General features: G+C 38.0%; 1 protein-coding gene across 1 annotated transcript in view; it reads right to left on the bottom strand.

Annotated features, from left to right (window-relative positions):
- Positions 1–19,806, bottom strand: part of LOC107693219 (fibronectin type III domain-containing protein 1-like) — a 35,358-nt gene that overhangs the window by 9,199 nt on the left and 6,353 nt on the right. The window contains exons 4-15 of the mRNA XM_016492511.1: positions 17,406–17,465; positions 13,268–13,477; positions 13,003–13,098; positions 12,784–12,904; positions 12,003–12,190; positions 11,231–11,338; positions 10,460–10,648; positions 8,154–10,370; positions 7,937–8,052; positions 7,297–7,408; positions 6,848–7,204; positions 4,487–4,651 (exon numbers count right to left, since the gene is read on the bottom strand). Coding sequence (XP_016347997.1) covers positions 4,487–4,651; positions 6,848–7,204; positions 7,297–7,408; positions 7,937–8,052; positions 8,154–10,370; positions 10,460–10,648; positions 11,231–11,338; positions 12,003–12,190; positions 12,784–12,904; positions 13,003–13,098; positions 13,268–13,477; positions 17,406–17,465 — 3,939 coding nt within the window. The remainder of the gene's footprint in view (positions 1–4,486; positions 4,652–6,847; positions 7,205–7,296; positions 7,409–7,936; positions 8,053–8,153; positions 10,371–10,459; positions 10,649–11,230; positions 11,339–12,002; positions 12,191–12,783; positions 12,905–13,002; positions 13,099–13,267; positions 13,478–17,405; positions 17,466–19,806) is intronic.

The following is a 19,806-nucleotide window of genomic DNA, read 5'->3' as shown; positions in this document are numbered from 1 at the left end:
CTCATTATTTTAATGTATGACTGCTTCCTCAACTCAATTTTACTAGGACTTCAAATGCCTCCTCTTGTACCCATTAGTACAAATATCAGCATTATGAGGCCAAATGCTGTAGCCACAGCCTGGAACATGCAGTATTTCTATACAGTCACAGCTTAGTTCCTCGGTTCTTTCAATAATCATACTTTTGTATTTGAAAAGCTCAGCGGTGCTTCTGGCTCCACTGGTCTAAATGGTGCTGTTATCTCTATTTCCTCGCATAGCTCTGCTGGGCGGCATAACCATTTTCTAATACTGCAATATAAATACATTACAATCACCAACCTAGGGACCATTGAGGGCCTCCCTCATAAACAATGAGGAGTTGGCTCATAATATTTTTCTCATCCTTCTGCTGTTTTCTTATGTATCTAGCCAGAGCAGTTGATGTCACATTTCTGCCAAGACAAGCACATTAGAGGAGCCATGAAACAGTAGGAGCTCTTGGATTGCTGGCTAATGATCAAAAAACAAAACCTAGGCCACGATGACCCCTGTTTTGTCATAAGATATGCATTTGAGAAATGCAACAACTTAATCAGTGATACCTGAGTCTCAACACTTGTGTGCACTGTGTTTAAGCAGGTTTAGGGCTATCAGTCAAGTCGACATTTCAAATTAATTACATATGACTATTTATTATTCAAATGATTAATTTAATACCATGCTAATATTTCAGATCAATATATAAACACCAATATTTGCTAAGAAAATACTAAAATAATTGTAATTGAAAGACATTATTGTTGCAGAAAAAACGGCTAAATAGACATTAGAAAAAGCGGCATTAGAAATCAATAAAACACAATTTTTAAAAATACAATCGTTTTACAATATTTGTGTACAGATATTTGGACATGTCATGATTAATTATAATTTTTTTTTATTGTATCACTTTTTTAAATGAACTTGTGAAATTAATAGCATAATAATTATTAACAGTGTATTGCTAATATGAAATCAGTTTGTCTGTAGATTAAAAGCTTATGTAACAAAAACCTACTAAACTTAGAAAAGAAGGGAAAGAAAGAGAGAGCAAAGAAAGTAGAAAAGCTGGGTCTCCAAGTCCATTATGCTTTTGTCACATGCCTCTATTGGACACCAGACCGGACTTGTGCCGAGCTGTGGTAGATGAGCTTAGCAGGTACTTATAACTATAGCAATGTGAACGTATCTACTGCAAGTGCAGTACTGTAAAGAGTCAATGAGGGGCAGAACTAAATTTGCCAGCTGACTAGCCAAAGCTCCAGCTCAGCATAACCATTTCTGAAACTCATCTGGCACATGTCTCTGCATGCAAACTGGACCTGAAACAATGTTCCATAGCTAGGTGTAGCCTATAGCTTGTGGGGATTTAAGTTTGGAAAGATGGAGTCTGCTGAACCTAATGTTCAAAGGCTATTATAGTCAGTCTTGGTAAACGAATTCATGCTGAACCTGAAAAAGCTTGACTAGAGTCAGGTAACATTGGTTGCATAGGGTCACATCATGATTGCACTAATCCACTGCTGAGTGGAATACAATTGCACTATTTGGGAATTGGTTGGAATAGCATCCTAATAGCAATCACAAATAAAACTAGTTTTTTTTTTATTTTTCTCATTCAGGCACACACCTTTATCCTAACACACATACTGAGTCTTGAAGAATTCGGGAAGGTAGCCCAAACCCACAGACATTCAGCCATAATTTATAGAGCTGAGTCTAAATGCCTTCACTCAGGCATTCTCAAATATTTCCTACAGAAGCTACCCACATGAAAGAACCCTCGGAGCCCCTCAAGTCAATGGACTCTAAAATAGCCTCTACCAGCACATGGTATGTAGTATTAGATGCGGACCTGAGGGTTGACAAGGTTAGTTACACTCTGGCCATAGGGGAGAGACCTAGTAGTAGAAAGTAAACTTAGAATAACATGATCCAAATAGAGGGGCTAAAGGTTAAAGTCATATTTTTTTCTTTCTCTCATCCCCCTGTTTGCTCTCAATATACAGCTGTCAGTACGATTTTTTTATTTGAAAGCAATTAATACTTTTATTCAGCAAGGATGCATTAAATTGATCAAAAGTGACTGATATTACAAAATATTTATATTTCAAATAAATGCTGTTCTTTCGATTTTGTATTGATCAAAGAATCCTGAAAAGCAACTGTTTTCAACATTGATAAAAAGAAATGCGCACCAAATAAGCATATTAGAATGATTTCTTAAAGGGGTCATATAATGCGATTTCAATTTTTCCTTTCTCTTTGGAGTGTTACAAGCTCTTGGTGCATAAAGAAGATCTGTAAAGTTGCAAAGACTAAAGTCTCAAATCCAAAGAGATATTCTTTATAAAAGAGTCAACCACGCCTACCTAAAACGGCTCGTTCTAACACGCCCCCACATGTCTACATCACGATGTGGGAAGATTTGCATAACGCCGCCCAAATGTTCACGCAAAGAAAGAAGGCATAACTTTAGGCCGGGGTCGTCACATGTGGTTGCCGCAAGCCCGCCAGACGCTCCTTCGTCGAATCTGCCGGCAATGCCGTTCTCAAGGCCGCCCGCCTCCGCTCACTCAAGCCCACCGGCCTCCGCTCACTCTAGGCCGCCAGCCGCCGCTCACTCTAGCCGCCGTGTGTTTCATTGTGAAAGCAAAACTACTTTGTTTGCCCTTCCAAAAGAGGACACAACTAGAAAGTATGGTAAGGGGCGTAACATTTCCGTCACACGCTTGATCAATCACAACGCACTGGATAGCTGGCCAATCAGAGCACACCTCGCTTTTCAGACCGATGAGCTTTGTAAAAATCGACGTGTTTCAGAAAGGCAGGGCATAGAGGAGAAACAATAATGTACAGTATGTGGAAAATAATGTGTTTTTTGAACCTTAAACCACATAAACACATTTCATTACAACAAATACACAAAATAATGTTATTTTTAGCAACATCATATGACGCCTTTAAGAATCATGTGACACTGAAGACTGGAGTAATGGCTGATGAAAAATCAGCTTTACCATCACAAAATAAATCACATTCTAAAATATATAAAAACAGCAATTAAATTATATAATATAACTATAATATAATATTATTTCATAATATATTACTGTTTTTACTGTATTTTTGATCAAATATATGTAACCTTGATCAGCGTAAGATTTCTTTCAAAAAAATCTTACAGACCTCAAACTCATCAATAATATAGTTTACAAATTTACTAGTAACTTCTTATTACGGCTTAATTTTTGTAACTATTCTGGATGTTACATCCCATAAAAGTTTTTTTTTATTTAACAGACACTTTCATCCAAGTCAAATATTATGTAAAAATGGGCCCCTTTTACACCTGACATCAAAATTTGTGTCATATCTGGATATTTTAGCCTGATTGCATTAACACCTTTATTCCCATGCATTTTCAGTGTAACTGGATTGCACAATTCAAAACTGGATCATTCAAAATTTCTTTGCAAACACCCTAGTAAAGGATGTTAATGGGGCTAGAAGTGAATAAATGGGGAGAAAAAGGTTGCAAAGTGCTCTCTTTGGCGAGAAATTAGATTCCAAGTCTAATACAATAAAATCATTTGAATCAGGTGAGAAAAACGCAAGAGTGTGGTGTCTTTTGTCTTTTTTTCACACTGTGAGAGCAGCATAATTAAAAGAACTTTAGGACTTGCAAAAAAAAAGCAACATAGGACTTGAATGACTCAGTCTGTCAAAGTGACATGTTTATTTACAGCACAATATCATTTATTACTTGCGTAGCTGAATGTGGATAATGAAAACATGTTTGTATTTACATCTAAATTAAATGTGGTCAAAATCTGTCCCAGACACCTGCGAATGTAATTTCAGAGGTCCGATCACAATCCGATCAAACTGTGTTTTGGGTGTATTAATATCCGGCAATTCAAACGTGAGCCGACTGAAAATGCATGTGAAGGCCAGGTGTAAAAAGGCATATAAACACAATTGATTACACTTAAGGAACAAGCAATTTTAGAGCCTTTGTAAACATTTTGGTTAGGAGGTAGAGATTCAAGTTCTTACAGAAGAGAAGAGAAAAATTTTGGTTAACTCTGATTGAGCTGATTGTGTGGAGTTTGGAAGATCATTCAACTACCTAGGGACAAGAAGTATTTGCATATAAATCCTAGCTAAGGTCAGCTGTATGCACTATTTTATTTGCTGCTTACAAGCATCACCAAGGGAATGAGCTGCACTTGTAGACCAGATAAATTTCCTTCACATTCACCATTCAACTCTCAAGTGCCTCACATCTACAGGAAATGCTGAGGTGATTGGAAAGAAATTAACTGTCAGCGGCCAGTTGTGTTTCCTGAGAGATTCAATCTCAGCATGGTATTGCTGAGTTTGGAACCAGCAGGAACAGAGAATATGGTATTTTATACCAGAGTATTAACTGTTGTAATATGTAGTAAACCAAACGTATTACCTGTGAACCGTTTCTTTCCAGTCACATCAAACTCAGAAGAAGGAGTGTTGTTCAAAGGCCGTGTCTCAGGTGTTGGAGGCTGTGTTGTAGGAGTCTCTGTTGTGTGAGCTAGTGTTGTGGTAGGAAGTGGGACTGGGGTTGTGGTAGTCTCCTCAAAAAGCCCATCTGTAAGATAGAGTAGTAATCAAAAACAGGAAGAATAAAAGTCCACAGGATGCTGTATCCCACCTCACAGTGGCCCAAAGAGTGTTTGGACACTCATGTCACATTTAAAAATGTATGAACTCCTTTGTATTATATAAATATGAAAATATGAAGCCAAGTGGCATTTATTTCAAAGAAGTGGGGTTTAAGTGACCAAAACTGCCCAGTTACTTTTTAGGTCCACTGTACATGCAGCATTGTTTTTAAAAGTTAATGCTATTGCTCTGTTATAGTAGTGAGAATGTGACCAAACTTTTCTTTATGGTTAATATACTCTTGCCCAAGATTCCTGTCACAAGGAAATTACTATTGGGACAAACCAAGTAATTATTAAAACTGTATGCAAACAGGCTTGTCCCTAAATGCAGCTTGGCCACATTAGCTGTCCCGTGTTCAACAAACCAGCAGAATTACATAACAAATGATTATACAACAAGGTCTAGTTATTATTCCAGAAAGGTCATCCAAGTTTGTGCACACTGAATCATACAGCTCTTCACTTTGCAACCTATAAAGGCACTTAGTATGAAAAAAATAAGAATAAAAAGCAGGAATGTACCTCCTTGAACAACAGCAAACAAATGGCATCTATAAGGTTTAATAGATTAATAGCGAAATGGAGTACAAATGGCCATACGAAAAGCAAAAGTAAAAATAAGCTGCTCGTAGCTTGGCAGCCAGTAAACAAAGCAATCAGCCAATACCATCTTCATTAATAACAGCATCATCAGATGCCATGTTGACCATAACCATAACTCATCTCAGAACTGTTTTCTTAGGGAAGGTGGAAGCCAGAGGAATCCTGTTCTCAAGTGGTACAAATAAATCATCGATTTTGGCTCAATTTCATTTGGACTGTGGCACTCAACAAATCTACATCAACAATTAGCTTAATATTTGACCCACAATCAGATAGAAATGTAGCATTACCTTTAAGAATTAGGAATTCACTTCACATATATACATTTTTATATATTTTATATATCACGATTAATCGCATCCAAAATAAAAGTTTTTGTTTACATAGCATATGTGTGTACTGTCTGTCTGAGTTAAATATATGAGTGTCACAGCAAAGGGTCTGAATACTTAGGACCATGTGATATTTCAGTTTTTCTTTTTTAATAAATCTGCAAAAATGTCAACAATTCTGTGTTTTTCTGTCAATATGGGGTGCTGTGTGTACATTAATGAGGAAAAAAAATTAACTTAAATGATTTTAGCAAATGGCTGCAATATAACAAAGAGTGAAAAATTTAAGGGGGTCTGAATACTTTCCGTACCCACTGTATACATAATAAATATACACAGTACACACACATATATTACGTAAACAAAAACGTTTATTTTGGATGCGATTAATCACGATTAATCGTTTGACAGTACTACTCAAAATCCAATCAACAACTGATGAATAGAACCAAAACCCATTCCCCAATAATTTGTTACATTCAGATGTGAAAATTCTGCCACTAGCGTCACCAAACAGAAATGCAAAAATAGTTCAACAGAATTTTTTGTACTAGTCAGACAATAATCAGACATAATCCTTTGCTAACATTATGCCACTGGTTGGGATAATGTTGCTATGTTGTGCTAGTCAGGATGCTCAAACAAACGCACCAAGAAAATCAACCTACACATGTCTTACAATTTTCTCCACATATTAAGTTGGGATAGGAGAAAATATTTGATCACTGAAATAATTACACACATCAGCTTTAGGATTAACACTGAGAGGTTCACTTAGTGTAAGTGGGCCTTAATGTGGTTGCACATCTCACCTGTTATTTGGTGTTTTTGTCTAGAAAATCATTGACTGTTTCTCCAAAAAAAGCATGCTGTTGACAGGCAGATTCAAATCATAGCAGAGGTTATTCAGGCATAACAGGGGGATATCCTTTGAGGTTTACTGTGTACATCCTAACTAACATTATCTTGGAATACTGATTCTAAATGACAGAGGATCAGGTCTTGTGGGTACTAACTACATTCCTGTGACAAGGCTTGTTATACAAGAGCCAACTGGGCCAAACACTTTTCTGTCCCAATTTAAGAGTATCTTTTCCATCACTTTTGCTTCGACACACATTACTAAATCTACATCATATTACTTAATTCTTAGAGATTAGTATGGCTGCAAAGAGTTCATCTCACCTTCGGAGTAGCAGTTAAGTATTCCATCAGCATCCAATATTGGGAAACCATTCTTGTCCAGTCGAGAATAAAGTCCAGGAGGACATGTAGGCTCAGCAGCTAATGTTGACTGCTCCAATGTTTCTGTTACCATTTCTGTTGTTGTAGGTTCTGGTGTTGTTGTAGTTGTGGTTGTAGTGGTTGTTGTAGTCGTGGTTGTAGTGGTTGTAGTCCTTGGTTTAGGACGGTCCAAGCCCACGATGGGTTTTCCTCCCACAGTAAGGTACTTGTCACTTGGATTAATCACAGGCCGACTGTCTCTTCCATGACCAAATAATGCTAATCCTTCCTGGTTTACCAGTGGGCTACCCTGGTCATCTAATATAGCAAACACAGATAAAAGCCAGTTTAAAACAGGCTTCTTCTTTCTGTATTTCTATTACTGTCAGTTAAAATTGTAAGCCACTCACCAAAAATAGTCTTGCCATCCTCTCCAAGGACAACTTTTCTGGGTCTTCCTCTTGAATCCTGAAGAACTCTTCCATTTTCATTCATTAGGACACCCTTATCCAGATCTACTATCTAAAAGAGTGAATGAAACTTTATAAAGAAGAAGAATCTTTCTTTCAAAACAAAGAAAGACAACAGTCAAACAGTCTTGCTTGAATAAGTGTCCCTAAGGTTTGCCTGTGGAGTTTCCATGCCTAGAGAGACAAAACTGTTCACATCACTGTCTTTGCTTACTTTAAAGATAATTCAGTTTGGACTGCAGTACTGTCTGATTTATTAATGTATCCAGACAACAGACATAACAGAAGCCATAGATATGGATATTGTGATCACAGTATCTTAACTTACATTCTATCATTTATGTTTAACAAAATGAAAGTCATTGATGAAATCAGAGGGTCACTATCAGTGCTACAAACCTGCTATGGGTAAAAAGTTCACTTTATCTTTCGTAATTTAAACATTAGAACAAGAAAAGAAGTGTATAAAATAGTTTGCCTGTAGTAAATAAACGAATATCATTTATAAAACATCTTAATGGATTTAGGGACATTCGGGTCTGCCAAATTTAGCAATAATTAACACTGCAAATAAACACACCCATTTTGTTCCATCAGGACCTGTGATATGTCGGACTCCGTTTGGTTTCGAATTTTCATCAGATGTCGAGGATGCTTTGCCATTTGCAGCTGTGAGATTCGGCTGTCCGTTTTTGCCTGAACATGTAATTAGAGAAATGAGTAAAAATGTACTTATGCACACAATGAAATTGTTGTATGTACAGCATGCACATCCTTGCAGACATCACAATGTTTACCTTTTTCATAACTAGGTTTGTAGCCACTGGCTGGAGTGTTTTCCTTTGAAATGGACCGCAGCCTCGATCCCATCACTGGATTTCGAGACTCAGGAGATATATTCCCACTAGAGCTTTCACCAGCAGACAGCCCATGGGAAGAGCGAGAAACTGAACTTGGGGTGAGCCTAACATTAGTATTACTCCTGTCAGCTGTGTCTGGATTTGAGATAAGTGGTGATTCTGCTGGACTGTTTTGAGAGAAGGCAGATGATGATGCTGAAGAGGAGTGTGGTGAAGATGATGAAGAGCCTGATGTGGAAACAGAGCCCATTCTTCTGTGCTGTACTGGATACACCCTACTAGGGAACCGCGAACTTTTCAGACGGCTTGCTACCACAGGAGAGCGGACCCGACCATTAGAAGCCAAAATAGGGACTCTTTGGGCAACTGAAGGAAGTGACTTTGAACTGCTACTGGTACTTTCATTTTCAACGTTCTGGGCAGGTCTGTGAGGTTCGCTCACAGTTGTTGTTGTTGTTGTTGTGGTTTTAGGTGCAGCAGTTGAAGTGGCGTCTTTGCTTTGCCTCTCCAAGGTCTCTCTGCTTCCCTCGTAAAGATAATCATCTTCATGATCATTGCTAATTTTTACATCTTCATTATTACCGGGATTGTTGGAACTTATTGGAGCATTTGTGTCTTTATTTAGCACACTAGGTTTATTTGAGACAGGATTAACCTCATGCTTTGAAGGGTATGTTGTGGGTGAAGTTTTATCACTAGTATCTCGAGAGCTCACAGCAGTAGAACGAGAAGGAAATCCTTTAATAATTGGCCTTCCTGCACCTATAGATGAGGCAGTCCTACTCCACGGTTTTCTCTCGTCTTGTCTGCGACTCCCTGTAACTATCCTAGAATTTCGGTTTGGTAATGAAAGGGGTGAACTTCTTCCTGTTGTAAAAGAGTTAGTCCTTGAAGAAGAATTGGAAGTGGAACCATAACTATTGCTTTTCTCTTCTTTGTTATCATAATCTTCCTTCTGTGCTGGGTGTTCCTCTTTAGTTGTATCAGAATGGGTTTTTTTGGTTTCTTCAGTTGGTTGTTCACCCTTTGTGTCATCTAGCTCCTTGTTCTTGTGGTTGGTATCATGCACCTCTGTTGTATCGTGACTGTTTGTCCTGGTTCCTGTTGGCAGTGTTGATTGTGAAGAAGCAGATGATGATGATGAATTAGGTTTGTGCTTTCCTGTTTGAAGTCTCTGAGCTCTAGTTGAAATTCCAACTCTTCTTCCATTAGGGTACATGGCACCAGATCCTGAATTTGTGACTCGACCTGACGTGGAAGAAGTCCTCCTTGTACCTGCTGCTGCTGATGATGGTAAGGAGGATGAAGGAGAAGATCCCGAAGAAGATGAGGTGGAAGAAGAAGATGACGAAGTTGATGCTGAGGAGGAGGAAGAGTAAGTTGGAGAAGAGATAGATGAGGATGATTCTGATTTTGATTCTTTCACTGGTTCAGGCCTGGTTTCCTGAGGTGAGATCACTGAAGGCGTCCTGTCAGTGACAGTTATCTGGTTGTATGAGTTCTTTTCCTCAGGATAGGAGACCGCTGTTAGGTCCTTTCTTGTAGCTGCAGACTCCTGGTTTTGCGACCAGCTTGAAGAATCTTCACTCCGCATTCTTGATTGAGAATTAGGCCTTCTTAATCTGCTAATATCAACAATTGAGGATGTGCGCGGGGTCCAAGAAGGACGTTTGGCCTCAGGTGTTCTAGGGACAGATTCAGATTGATTGGGTTTTGATTCTTTAGTGTCATGTGGGTGTTTTGAATGTTCCTCTGTTTGTGGTGATGCATTATTACTGCTCTCCGGTTTTGTGTCCTCAGTAGCCTCATTTGCTCTTATTTCCTCTTCTGTTGGACTGTCTGTTGGCTTCTCTTCCTCATTTGTATCTTCTTCTCTATCTTTGGCATTAGTGGATGAAGAATGTGAGTTTGACCTTGAGCTAGAACCTCCGTTTCTGACTGAACCCCTCACAGAGGAGAAGATGCTGTGATAGGACCTTGTTTGAGAAAGAGGGCGTCCTCGTCTATTGGTGGGTGGTGTTTGAGTTGTGGTCTGAGTATCGAACTCTTCCATCTCATCTGGCTCCTGATTGTCTGATTCATTGTTTGAAGATGTCTTGGAGGCACTTTGACTTGTCTTGTGGCTGTCTGTGTTCCTTAAGTGAGTAGAGCTGGCTAGAGACAAAATTAACATACCAGTCGTAACCAAATTTCTGTAAAGCTGCTAAAGTTTATTGAGGAAAACATCTGTTGGGAATACTTACATGCAGGCATTGCAACAATAATGGCTTTAGTCTGTGGTCCTTGGCCCTTTCTATTGACTCCACGGATTTTGAAGATATAGCGGTCACCTGGCGTAAGTCCATCTATGGTAGCAGAGGTGGTGGTGCCACGGTATGTAATTGACTTTGCGCCAAACGGTTTCATAGCAGGAGCATAGGAAAGGATGTATTCTGGAAGTAGATGTCAAATCAATCAGTACGGTCAATTTAATTTGGATACCATAGCTGAATATTTTCCAACGAACACTGGGAATACCCAGGATTGGACCAATAAATCTAGGCCAAGGATAACACACTAAAAAGGAAAAGTTCCTTTTGCATGAACAGGGAAGAGTTTGTGTTTTCCACATGTACATTTGTGTAGGTTTAGCTTGACAGACTGGTGCTCTGCATGCCTGCTGGAGAAACTGTAATGCTGAAGGTTTATCAATTCCATATATTTTGGCACTGCACACAGATAAGTGGTTTCAGGGAAGACATATGGTCAACAATTAGTAATGTTTTACTCTCCAAATGCCAAAGTCGTTTTCTGTTCTTTATGTAGGGCATATTCCAAAAGTCATAGAAAGAGCTGACAGATATCAGTATAAAATATTATCAGTGATAAAATACTTTCTCCTATCCCAGCTAAATATGCAGATAAAACTATAAGTAAGGCAAGAGTATGTTGGGTGCACTACATAATAAACAAATACAAATATTTCTTCCTATGGTCAAAATGGATCTTACTGAATTGATAGCCTGTGGTCTTACCTCTTATTCGCCCATTTGTTTGCTCAGGTGGATCCCAGGTGGCTGTGACAGCAGTACCTTTTCCTCGAAGTGGTTTTACTTGAAAATTTTCTGGAGGGCCAGAAGGAGCTGCATAGACAAATGTGGGAGAAAGTAAAACTAGGACTGACAAACAAATTGTTATACAAACAACATGGAGCACTGTGTATTCTCTTGAACTTATTTTTTTTCTGCTTGGAGATTTTTCAGATGGGAACAACAGACAGTTTGTGTTTTCCATGGGAATGAGGTCATTCCGATCACTCCAAACAAAAATTCCAAACAGCCAGTAAACAGTGACATTACTCTGAAATAGGCAGTTAGAACATGCATACATGGTTTCAAAAACTAAGGCAAGATTGTTTTGAGTTTTTGTGCATTTGTATGGGTGTGCAACACAATACAAACACCCTTTTGTTTATCCTTTGCTTCATTAACTAGTGTATTTTCAGACATTCAATAAAAGTGCAGATTGTAATTAAATTCACTTCAGTCTAAATAACCAGCTGTTTAAATCTTTTAATCCACATTCACGGAAAATAAAACTTCTAGTAATTTTTTAATCATAATCTTGTAATGTTGAACACTGTTCTGTTATAATACTATTATAATACGATTTTTTTAATCTGACATTGACCTTTTTAGTTTGCAGATAATTATATCTATAATAATAAATATACTATCGGGATTTGTCTGCTCAGCTATGCAAACTAAGCAAAACATCTGGGTTAGAGATCAGAGAGCGTAAACAAACCTGATTCAGGGGTTCTCTGGAACACAGATGCACTCCATTTTCCCTTCTGATCTCCTTGCGAGATACAAATAGAGAACTCGTACATGCTGTCCGCAGAGAGCGTTTCAATTATGAGACGTCTCTGAGTGGTGTCCTTGTATTCCCATCGAGCAGATTCTCCTTTCTCTCTGTATTTCACACTGTAATACCTGCACATACATTGATTCTAAAGCTGAAATATACACTATCGTTCCAAAGTTTGGGGTCACTATTCAGAAAGGACACATTCAAGTCATTCACAGTAATGACACAGACACAGTAAAGACATTCATAATTCATTCATTACAAAAGATTTCCGTTTCAAATAATGCTGCTCTTCTGAGCTTCCTATTCCTCAAAAGATTTTGAAATGGATTCCACAAAAACATTAAGCAGCACAACTGCTTTAACATTGATGATAGTAAGAAATGTTTCTTGAGCACCATATATGCATATTAGAATGATTTTTAAGGATCATGTGAAGTGTGAAAGATCACTGTAGACTGAAGTAATGGCTGTTAAAAATCCAGATTTGCCATCACAGCAATTTTAAAACATATTAAACGTAAATGTAAAAAACATTCATTTTAAACTGTAATAATATTTCACAATATTCCTCTTTTTACTGTATTTTTGATCAAATAAATGCAGCCTTGTTGAGCATAAGAGACTTATCTTACCAACCTTTTGAAAAGTAGTATATATAATGCAGCCAACATACCAATTGGTCCACCATTTTAAAAATGATATAATTCATTTTTACCTGGATCCCCCTGGTATTTCCTTCTTCTTTTCAACAAGTGGATCAACCCATGTGATAAGGACAGACTGAGGAGACAATACTCTAACTGTGATGTCCTCTACTTCATCCACAACTTCCGGCTCTGATGGAAAAGGATGACAAAGAATAAATATTAGGTTTGAGTGAGTCAAAATACTGAATATGGAGTGCTGGTTAGCATCACTGTGATCTGTGATATACCTGGTGTTACTTTATTCATGGTGGCCGTGGTGATGGGGGCACTCCTCCCCTGGGCTCTGGGTGCCTGCAGTGATACCACATAGACGGACTCAGACGCTACGAACAGAGGGGGGATACCAGATATGGCCACGTATCATTACACATCACCTGCTATGGGACATACTGAAGACATGCAATTCGAGGTCTATTCACAAATATTTGAACCTAGATTTAAAGGCATACACTATTCCTATTAGCCTTCAAACATCCAGACTTTTGTGCTTACCCAGTTTGTGCTTGTTAGCATTACGCTGGTCTGCTTGGTGCTGGCTGAGGTCCACTCTGTGTTTGTTTTGGGGTCGCAGAGGGAGGCGTCCTACTTGATGAGGGGGTTCTGGTCCTGAGGATGACTGAGGGGCCCTCTGCTGTCCTAGTGCCGTCCTCTGAGTTGGGGGCCGCGGGTTAATCTGTGATGAAGTTATAGACACCATCCTGCCTAAGGAAAGAAAGACAGAGCAAATAATGTTGGCTTTGGAGTTTAATAATCTGCTGTTATTTTAATTTTATGCTGTACAGCACTTTGGACCAGCATCTGTTGTTTTAAATGTGCTTTAGAACGAGATCTGTCCACAATTCTCTTGACTTTATCAGAAATCACTTCATTGTGATAATACTGTACAATGTTTATTTTACATTATCAAACATAGTGGGCTCCATAAAGTCTGAAAGTTTGGGATTCAAAATTGAATTTGAACACGGAAACAAAGTTTGAGAATTTTGAATCATGTAATATATGAAATATGAAGAAATTCACAAATTTGATGCTGACAATGTTAACACCTTTAGTAAAAAAAGGTAAAATTTCCTTGCTTACACCAACGCGCACAACATTTGTAAAGCAAAAAAGTTGTATTCAATTAAAAAAAAGAATGAAGAAGCATTTTCACAAGTGGCCTCATACTTTTAAATCCCATTATACTTCACAGAGGACGACTCATGTTTGCAATCTCTTATAAAACAAAAACATTGGCAAATAACAAAGACACATGGAGATTTGCTAAAGTAAGTACAGTTACAGGGCCACACAGTTTACAGTCATGTGCACTCTCACTTCCTCTCTCTTATTGCTTTACTGTAATCCCCCATCTGACAGGACTTGGCAGGCGAATGAGACAGCCAGACAGTCTTCCTCCTCTCTTTCCTTCAACACACTGCTTCACGCGCATCTCTCCTTCTCTCCCACTGGTGTGCCGTACATCCCTGAGAGAATAATGAAAAACAGTCCCACTCTTTCTCCATCCGTCTGTCTTTTTTCTCTTGTTTAATCATTCTCAGATGATCGGTTGTAGTCACACTTCCTCATTAGGGTCTGTGCGTAATTTAAAGGTTGATTGTGACAGTTCAACCAGTGTGGCGTTGAAAAGTTCAGTAATCAATCGATACAATGAACTTGCGAAGTTTCTTCTCAACGGGCACGCTACGCTTTTTTTTACGTATTCCTAATATGTTGGACCTTTTTTTGAAAGTAGTCTATTTTTGCCTGTTGAGACAGGCAAAACGCCTTGGCTTTTATAGACCCGTAAGAGCGATGTTTGTGATGTTTGAGTTGGGGGAGGATGACACTAGTAGTGCAAAAACTGCCCACACTAGCTTTAATATGAATGTGCGTTGTTCATACTAGGGAGGCTTTTTAAAACTTTGAATCAACTCAACCAATTACTTCGCAAAATGATTCAGTGTTTAGAAGCGCTCCAAACACCACAGACTAACAGCACCTGCTGATCAAAACTGTGTAAATGCTCAAACATGTATGATGACACTTTTTACAAACCAATGGCAAATGTTATGATGAAAGTTTAATATATTAAATGCAATTTACAAATAAGTATATGCCAATAAAATCACGATTCTGTAAAATGCAGGGCTTGGCAAACTATATGCCAATTAGAAGCACTTAAATATCATTCTCCTTTTTGTATTATACACATATTAAAATTAGTGCTGGGCAACTATTCATCACTATTAATTGCACCCAAAATAAAAGTTTTTGTGTACATAATATATCTGTGTGTACTGTGTATATTTATTATGTATATATAAATACACACACATGCATGTATATATTCAAGAAAAATATGTTATGTTTATATATTAAATATATTTACATATAATCTAAATTATATTAATCTAAATGTATTGTATGGTATTTTATTCTATCTTACCTTTTAGAGTTATTGTGTAAGTGTCTTTTATTGTATTGGTCTTGTTATAATGTGTTGTGAAGCCAAAGTCAAATTTCCACTTGTGGACAGTAAAGGAAAGTAAAGTAAAGTAAATATATACATGTAAATATGTTCAAAATATATACTGTATGTGTGTGTCTTTATAAGTACATAATAAAATATACACAGTACACACACATATATTATATAAACAAAAACTTTTATTTTGGATGCGATTAATCGCGATTAATCGTTGCCCAGCACTAATTAAAATTAAATGAAATAAAAATGAACCTACATTGTAAAACTGACCTGAAAGCAGTTAAAATAAATGTTTCAAAACTTCGTGAAGCAGTATTTTGAAAGCACCCATCACTAATGTCAGATCATTTTGATGATTGAAGAATGAAAATAATAGGGAGAAAAGGAGGAAGGAGAGGAATGAGTCAATCTTTTATAACTTCTATAAAGCGCTTGATATCCTTTATAGCTCAGTCTTTTGTGAGGGTTTTGGCTAAATGCATGCCTTGCGTGCACGCTTAAAGACTGTCCTATGATTGCTCTGGCATCACTTACTCAATGCTTAAGCTCTACCAGAATTATTAACACTTAAGTTAATAAGAAGTGTCAGGTCTCAAAATGAACTGAAATGATAGTAACAGCAACTCCTTTTCCTTTGTACACACAAACAGACACTTATTCCCACTTCCCATTCAGAGAGTCCAGCCAACACAGCTGAGGCAGGCTCACATATCACTGGCCTTGAAACAGGGGTGAAACATAGTAGCTCACCCCTCTCTAACTCCTTCCCTTTCTCGTTGTTTTTACAGTGTCAATCTTCCAAGTTCATGTCTTGGATCCATGATGCCACATCGTTCTCTTTTCCCACCCCTCGGGTCTGATTTGTTCACTGATTGTACGAATTATCTCCATGAATTCTCTCTCTGTGGGAGGTTTCGGATGCGATAACAAGTTCCAGGTTGCAGGAACCAGACCAGAGTTACCATGTCCATGTGTGGACTCAGCTGGGCTACATGTGAACCTGCTCTTAAAGGTTAGTCCCACTGATTTCCACTGCTAAAGTGATGACAAAGCGATGATAGCACAACAATGGTGGCTGTGAAACAAAATGAAGCTTTTCCTGCCACATTCTTGCCACATCACGGTTACAAGCAAAATGGCATAAAGCATATGTCTTTTGTTAACCCAGCGGCAAAGCCAGAGAAAAATTAGAGCAACACTATGGTGACATCATGACAATAGCAATAGCAAAGAACAAACATGGACTGGATAACATTATGGGAAAACCAAGGGAATAAAATAATAATGAAATGCCATTTCTGGAGATGTTAAGGAAGTGACCACAATCAGTATTTCTGTGTCCAAATATTTTTATACATTACCAAACCAAACATTCAGCTGTATTGTCTATTTTATGTTTGCAACAAAATCTATGTAGTCTATGTCAGAGGTGCAGTAGGTGTAGGATTTACTTTGAGAACATTTTCACTCAGAAACTGCTAGTTAATTTCACAAATAATTACAAAGTAACACATCGAATTAAACATGAAACTTTGAAGTAGAAAAACTGAATAATCTGTTTTATTTACAACTTGCAGTGTATGCTGGACCATTGATCACATGTAATTCAATCTGTGGAATTCTCCATTTTATAGGTTTTCGTCTCTTTTACTCGAGATTGTAAGAAACTAAAGAAGTCTTCATTTGGTTTAAATCTAGGATTCCTTCTTGTCTTCGGAGGGCTTGCATGTACAGAGTTTGGCTTCAAGTGGGCTCAGTGGATTCATAAAGAAGAGAAATAAAAGCTTTGATTTAACAAATTCACAGCTGACAAACTGCCACTGTCTTTCCAGGAACTTGGGGTATCGAAGGTCTCTGGCATCCAAACGCATGTCCGAACTTTAAACCTTCTCAAGGGAGTAACAATGTAGATGTTTTCCATAAGCCTGCACGTCTGAAATCTCTCATTTGCCATTAATGTACAGAAACAACTATATTTTTTAAAGAACTTGAAGTAGTTTGAAGTAGAAATTGCATTCCAAGAAGGTTGGATTTGACATAAAATTGTGTTCTCTTAACTTTTTTCTCATAACTCCTTTATGTTTATCTTGAACCTGCTTGGCAATACTCCTCATAAAATTGTTGTGCATCAATCATAGGCTGGGAAAGTATTGGGCCTACCTGGAGAGGTTCTGTTGAAAGGCTCGACAGCAAAACCATCCAGTTTCACCCACTCTCCCCCTTCAGGAAAAAGAGCAATGTGGTTACACATAAGGACTGACAATATATTGGTACCATAACACTTATTGGCTTTGATTTAAATCTGTGCATAATAAAGAAGTAAAACATATGTGAGCTTATCAACTATTTACAGCAGTTTCTTTTTTTATTTTTATAGATGCTTTTATGACTGAATTACTCAACAAAAGCTTAATTATTTACACATAAATGTGTAATGTATATTGCAATCAAACATCCAGCTATCCTTAAAACGAGGAGCTGTAACACCAGATATGTTTACAACTGCTAAAAAACATCCTCAGCCAAGAACATTTATGATCTGTTTGCAGGATTATTAATGTGCTTTTCTATTATGAGAGATGTTTTGGGATAAATGCTGTGGGATGTTCAGCAATATGCCCAGATCCTGTTTGTTGGAGAGGGACATGGACGTACTGAAAAAAACTTTATGTGAAAAAATGTATGTGGCGTGCGTTGGACGAGTGACTGGCTACCACAACAAAAGGCTTAAGGCTCTTGACTCAAGCTCTGGGTTGGATACAAAAACATGGACTGGCCATGCTCTATCTTTGGGGAATTCAATAGCAACTGATGCCAGTTATTTGAAAAATAGAAACGACCATATATCCCCACACCTTGCAGTCTACACATGAGTGTGTGTTAGCCATTCAGTCTGGCTTAATATTGTGAAATGAACGAAAAACACAGCGAGCATTAAAGTTATAACTACTTTCCTTGTAAAAACCATATAATAATGTGTGTTAGAGTCTAAATTAATGAGGGTAATAAAAGTGTAAATTTAGACATTTAATGACATCCATGGAACACTCTCAGAAAAAAAAGGTACAAAAACTGTCACTGGGGCGTTATTTTTTTTCGAAAGGTACCATTTAGGTACTAAAATGTACACTTCAGGTAATATGTACCTTTAAGGTATTTGTATGCACCCTTTAGGAGTAAATAAGGCACAAATGTGTACTTTTTGAAAGGGTACCACCCCAGTGACAGCTTTTGTACTTTTTTCTGAGAGTGTGTACACTTGAGCCACAGTTAAAAATAAGCGAAAGAAAGCTTTGTTGTGCTGTCTTCTATCTATTTTCAAATGTTTTAAATTAGAAATATATAATTAATTTACATGTGCACCACTGGTCATACTGCTTGGGTCAGTAAGATTTTGATTTTAAAGAAATTAATACTTTTATTCAGCAAGGACGCATTACATTGATCAAGTGACAGTAAAATATTTATAATGTTATAAAAGATTTCTATTTCTAAATCAATGCTGTTCTTTTGAACTTCATATTCATCAAAGAATCCTGAAAAAAGTATTGCAAATGAAAAGAAAAAAAAAGTATCACAAGTTTCCACAAAAATATTAGGTATCAAAACTGTTTTCAAGATTGATGAGCACTAAGGCCCAATCCCAATTCTACCCCTTAGCCCTTCCACTTTCCCCTACCCCTCCGTTTTGCGTGTTCACGTGAAGGGGTAGGGGTGTCTTGATTCTCTTTTGGTCGGAGGGGTAGGGGTAGGGGAAGGGACAGACAGCCCTTCAAACGAAGATTTTTCGGGACCACACTTCAAACAAAGGGGAATGAATTATCTCAGCGTAAACCGGCTTCAGCTGCAACATGGCTGCCCGAGCAAACAAAAAGACACATAAATGTAAGTATTTTTGGCATTAATAAAGATTTTAACGAAAAGTAATCATTTGTTTTATGTTACATTCAATCGTGAGTTCATATTTACGGTCTCTGTTTCGCGCGTTCACGTGAAGGGGTAGGGGTGTCTCGATTCTCTTTTGGTTGGAGGGGGAGGGGGAGGGGTAGGGGTAGGGGAAGGGCTAGATAGCCCTTCAAACGAAAATTTTTCGGGACCACACTTCAAACGAAGATTTTTCGGGACCACCCTTCAACCGAAGGGGTACGAATGATTCGAAAGACTCCAGAGATGAACTAATCAATTTTCTTTCCGGCTCAGACTGCATTGGTTAAACTTATGGGGCTGTCATGTGATGAACGAATGACTCGAAAAACCCGAAGACTCGAAACAGGTGAACTACTTGACTAATTCCAGTACAGAACCTATAGGATGTTGCGCATGCGCGACTGAACGAATCACTCCCCGAGACGACTCGTTCTTCCCGAGTCACATTAAAGATTCGTTCAAAATGAACGAATCGTTCAAGAACGACCCAACACTAGGACTCGCCCCATCAAGCTCTCGCTGGATACGCTCCTCTGCTATCAACAAGAGGAACGTCCGTACTTCCGCAACAGACAACAAAACTTTTTGGTTGTTAAAAAAAAGGTGCGCTCGTTCAAAACGGTTGCGTTCGATC

The sequence above is a fragment of the Sinocyclocheilus anshuiensis genome, unplaced genomic scaffold (genome assembly GCF_001515605.1).
Source record: "Sinocyclocheilus anshuiensis isolate Anshui unplaced genomic scaffold, SAMN03320099.WGS_v1.1 scaffold810, whole genome shotgun sequence".
In the NCBI taxonomy this organism is placed as follows: Eukaryota; Metazoa; Chordata; class Actinopteri; order Cypriniformes; family Cyprinidae; genus Sinocyclocheilus; species Sinocyclocheilus anshuiensis.
The sequence above is the reverse complement of the archived record's forward strand: the minus strand, read 5'-3'. Positions and strand labels throughout refer to the sequence as shown.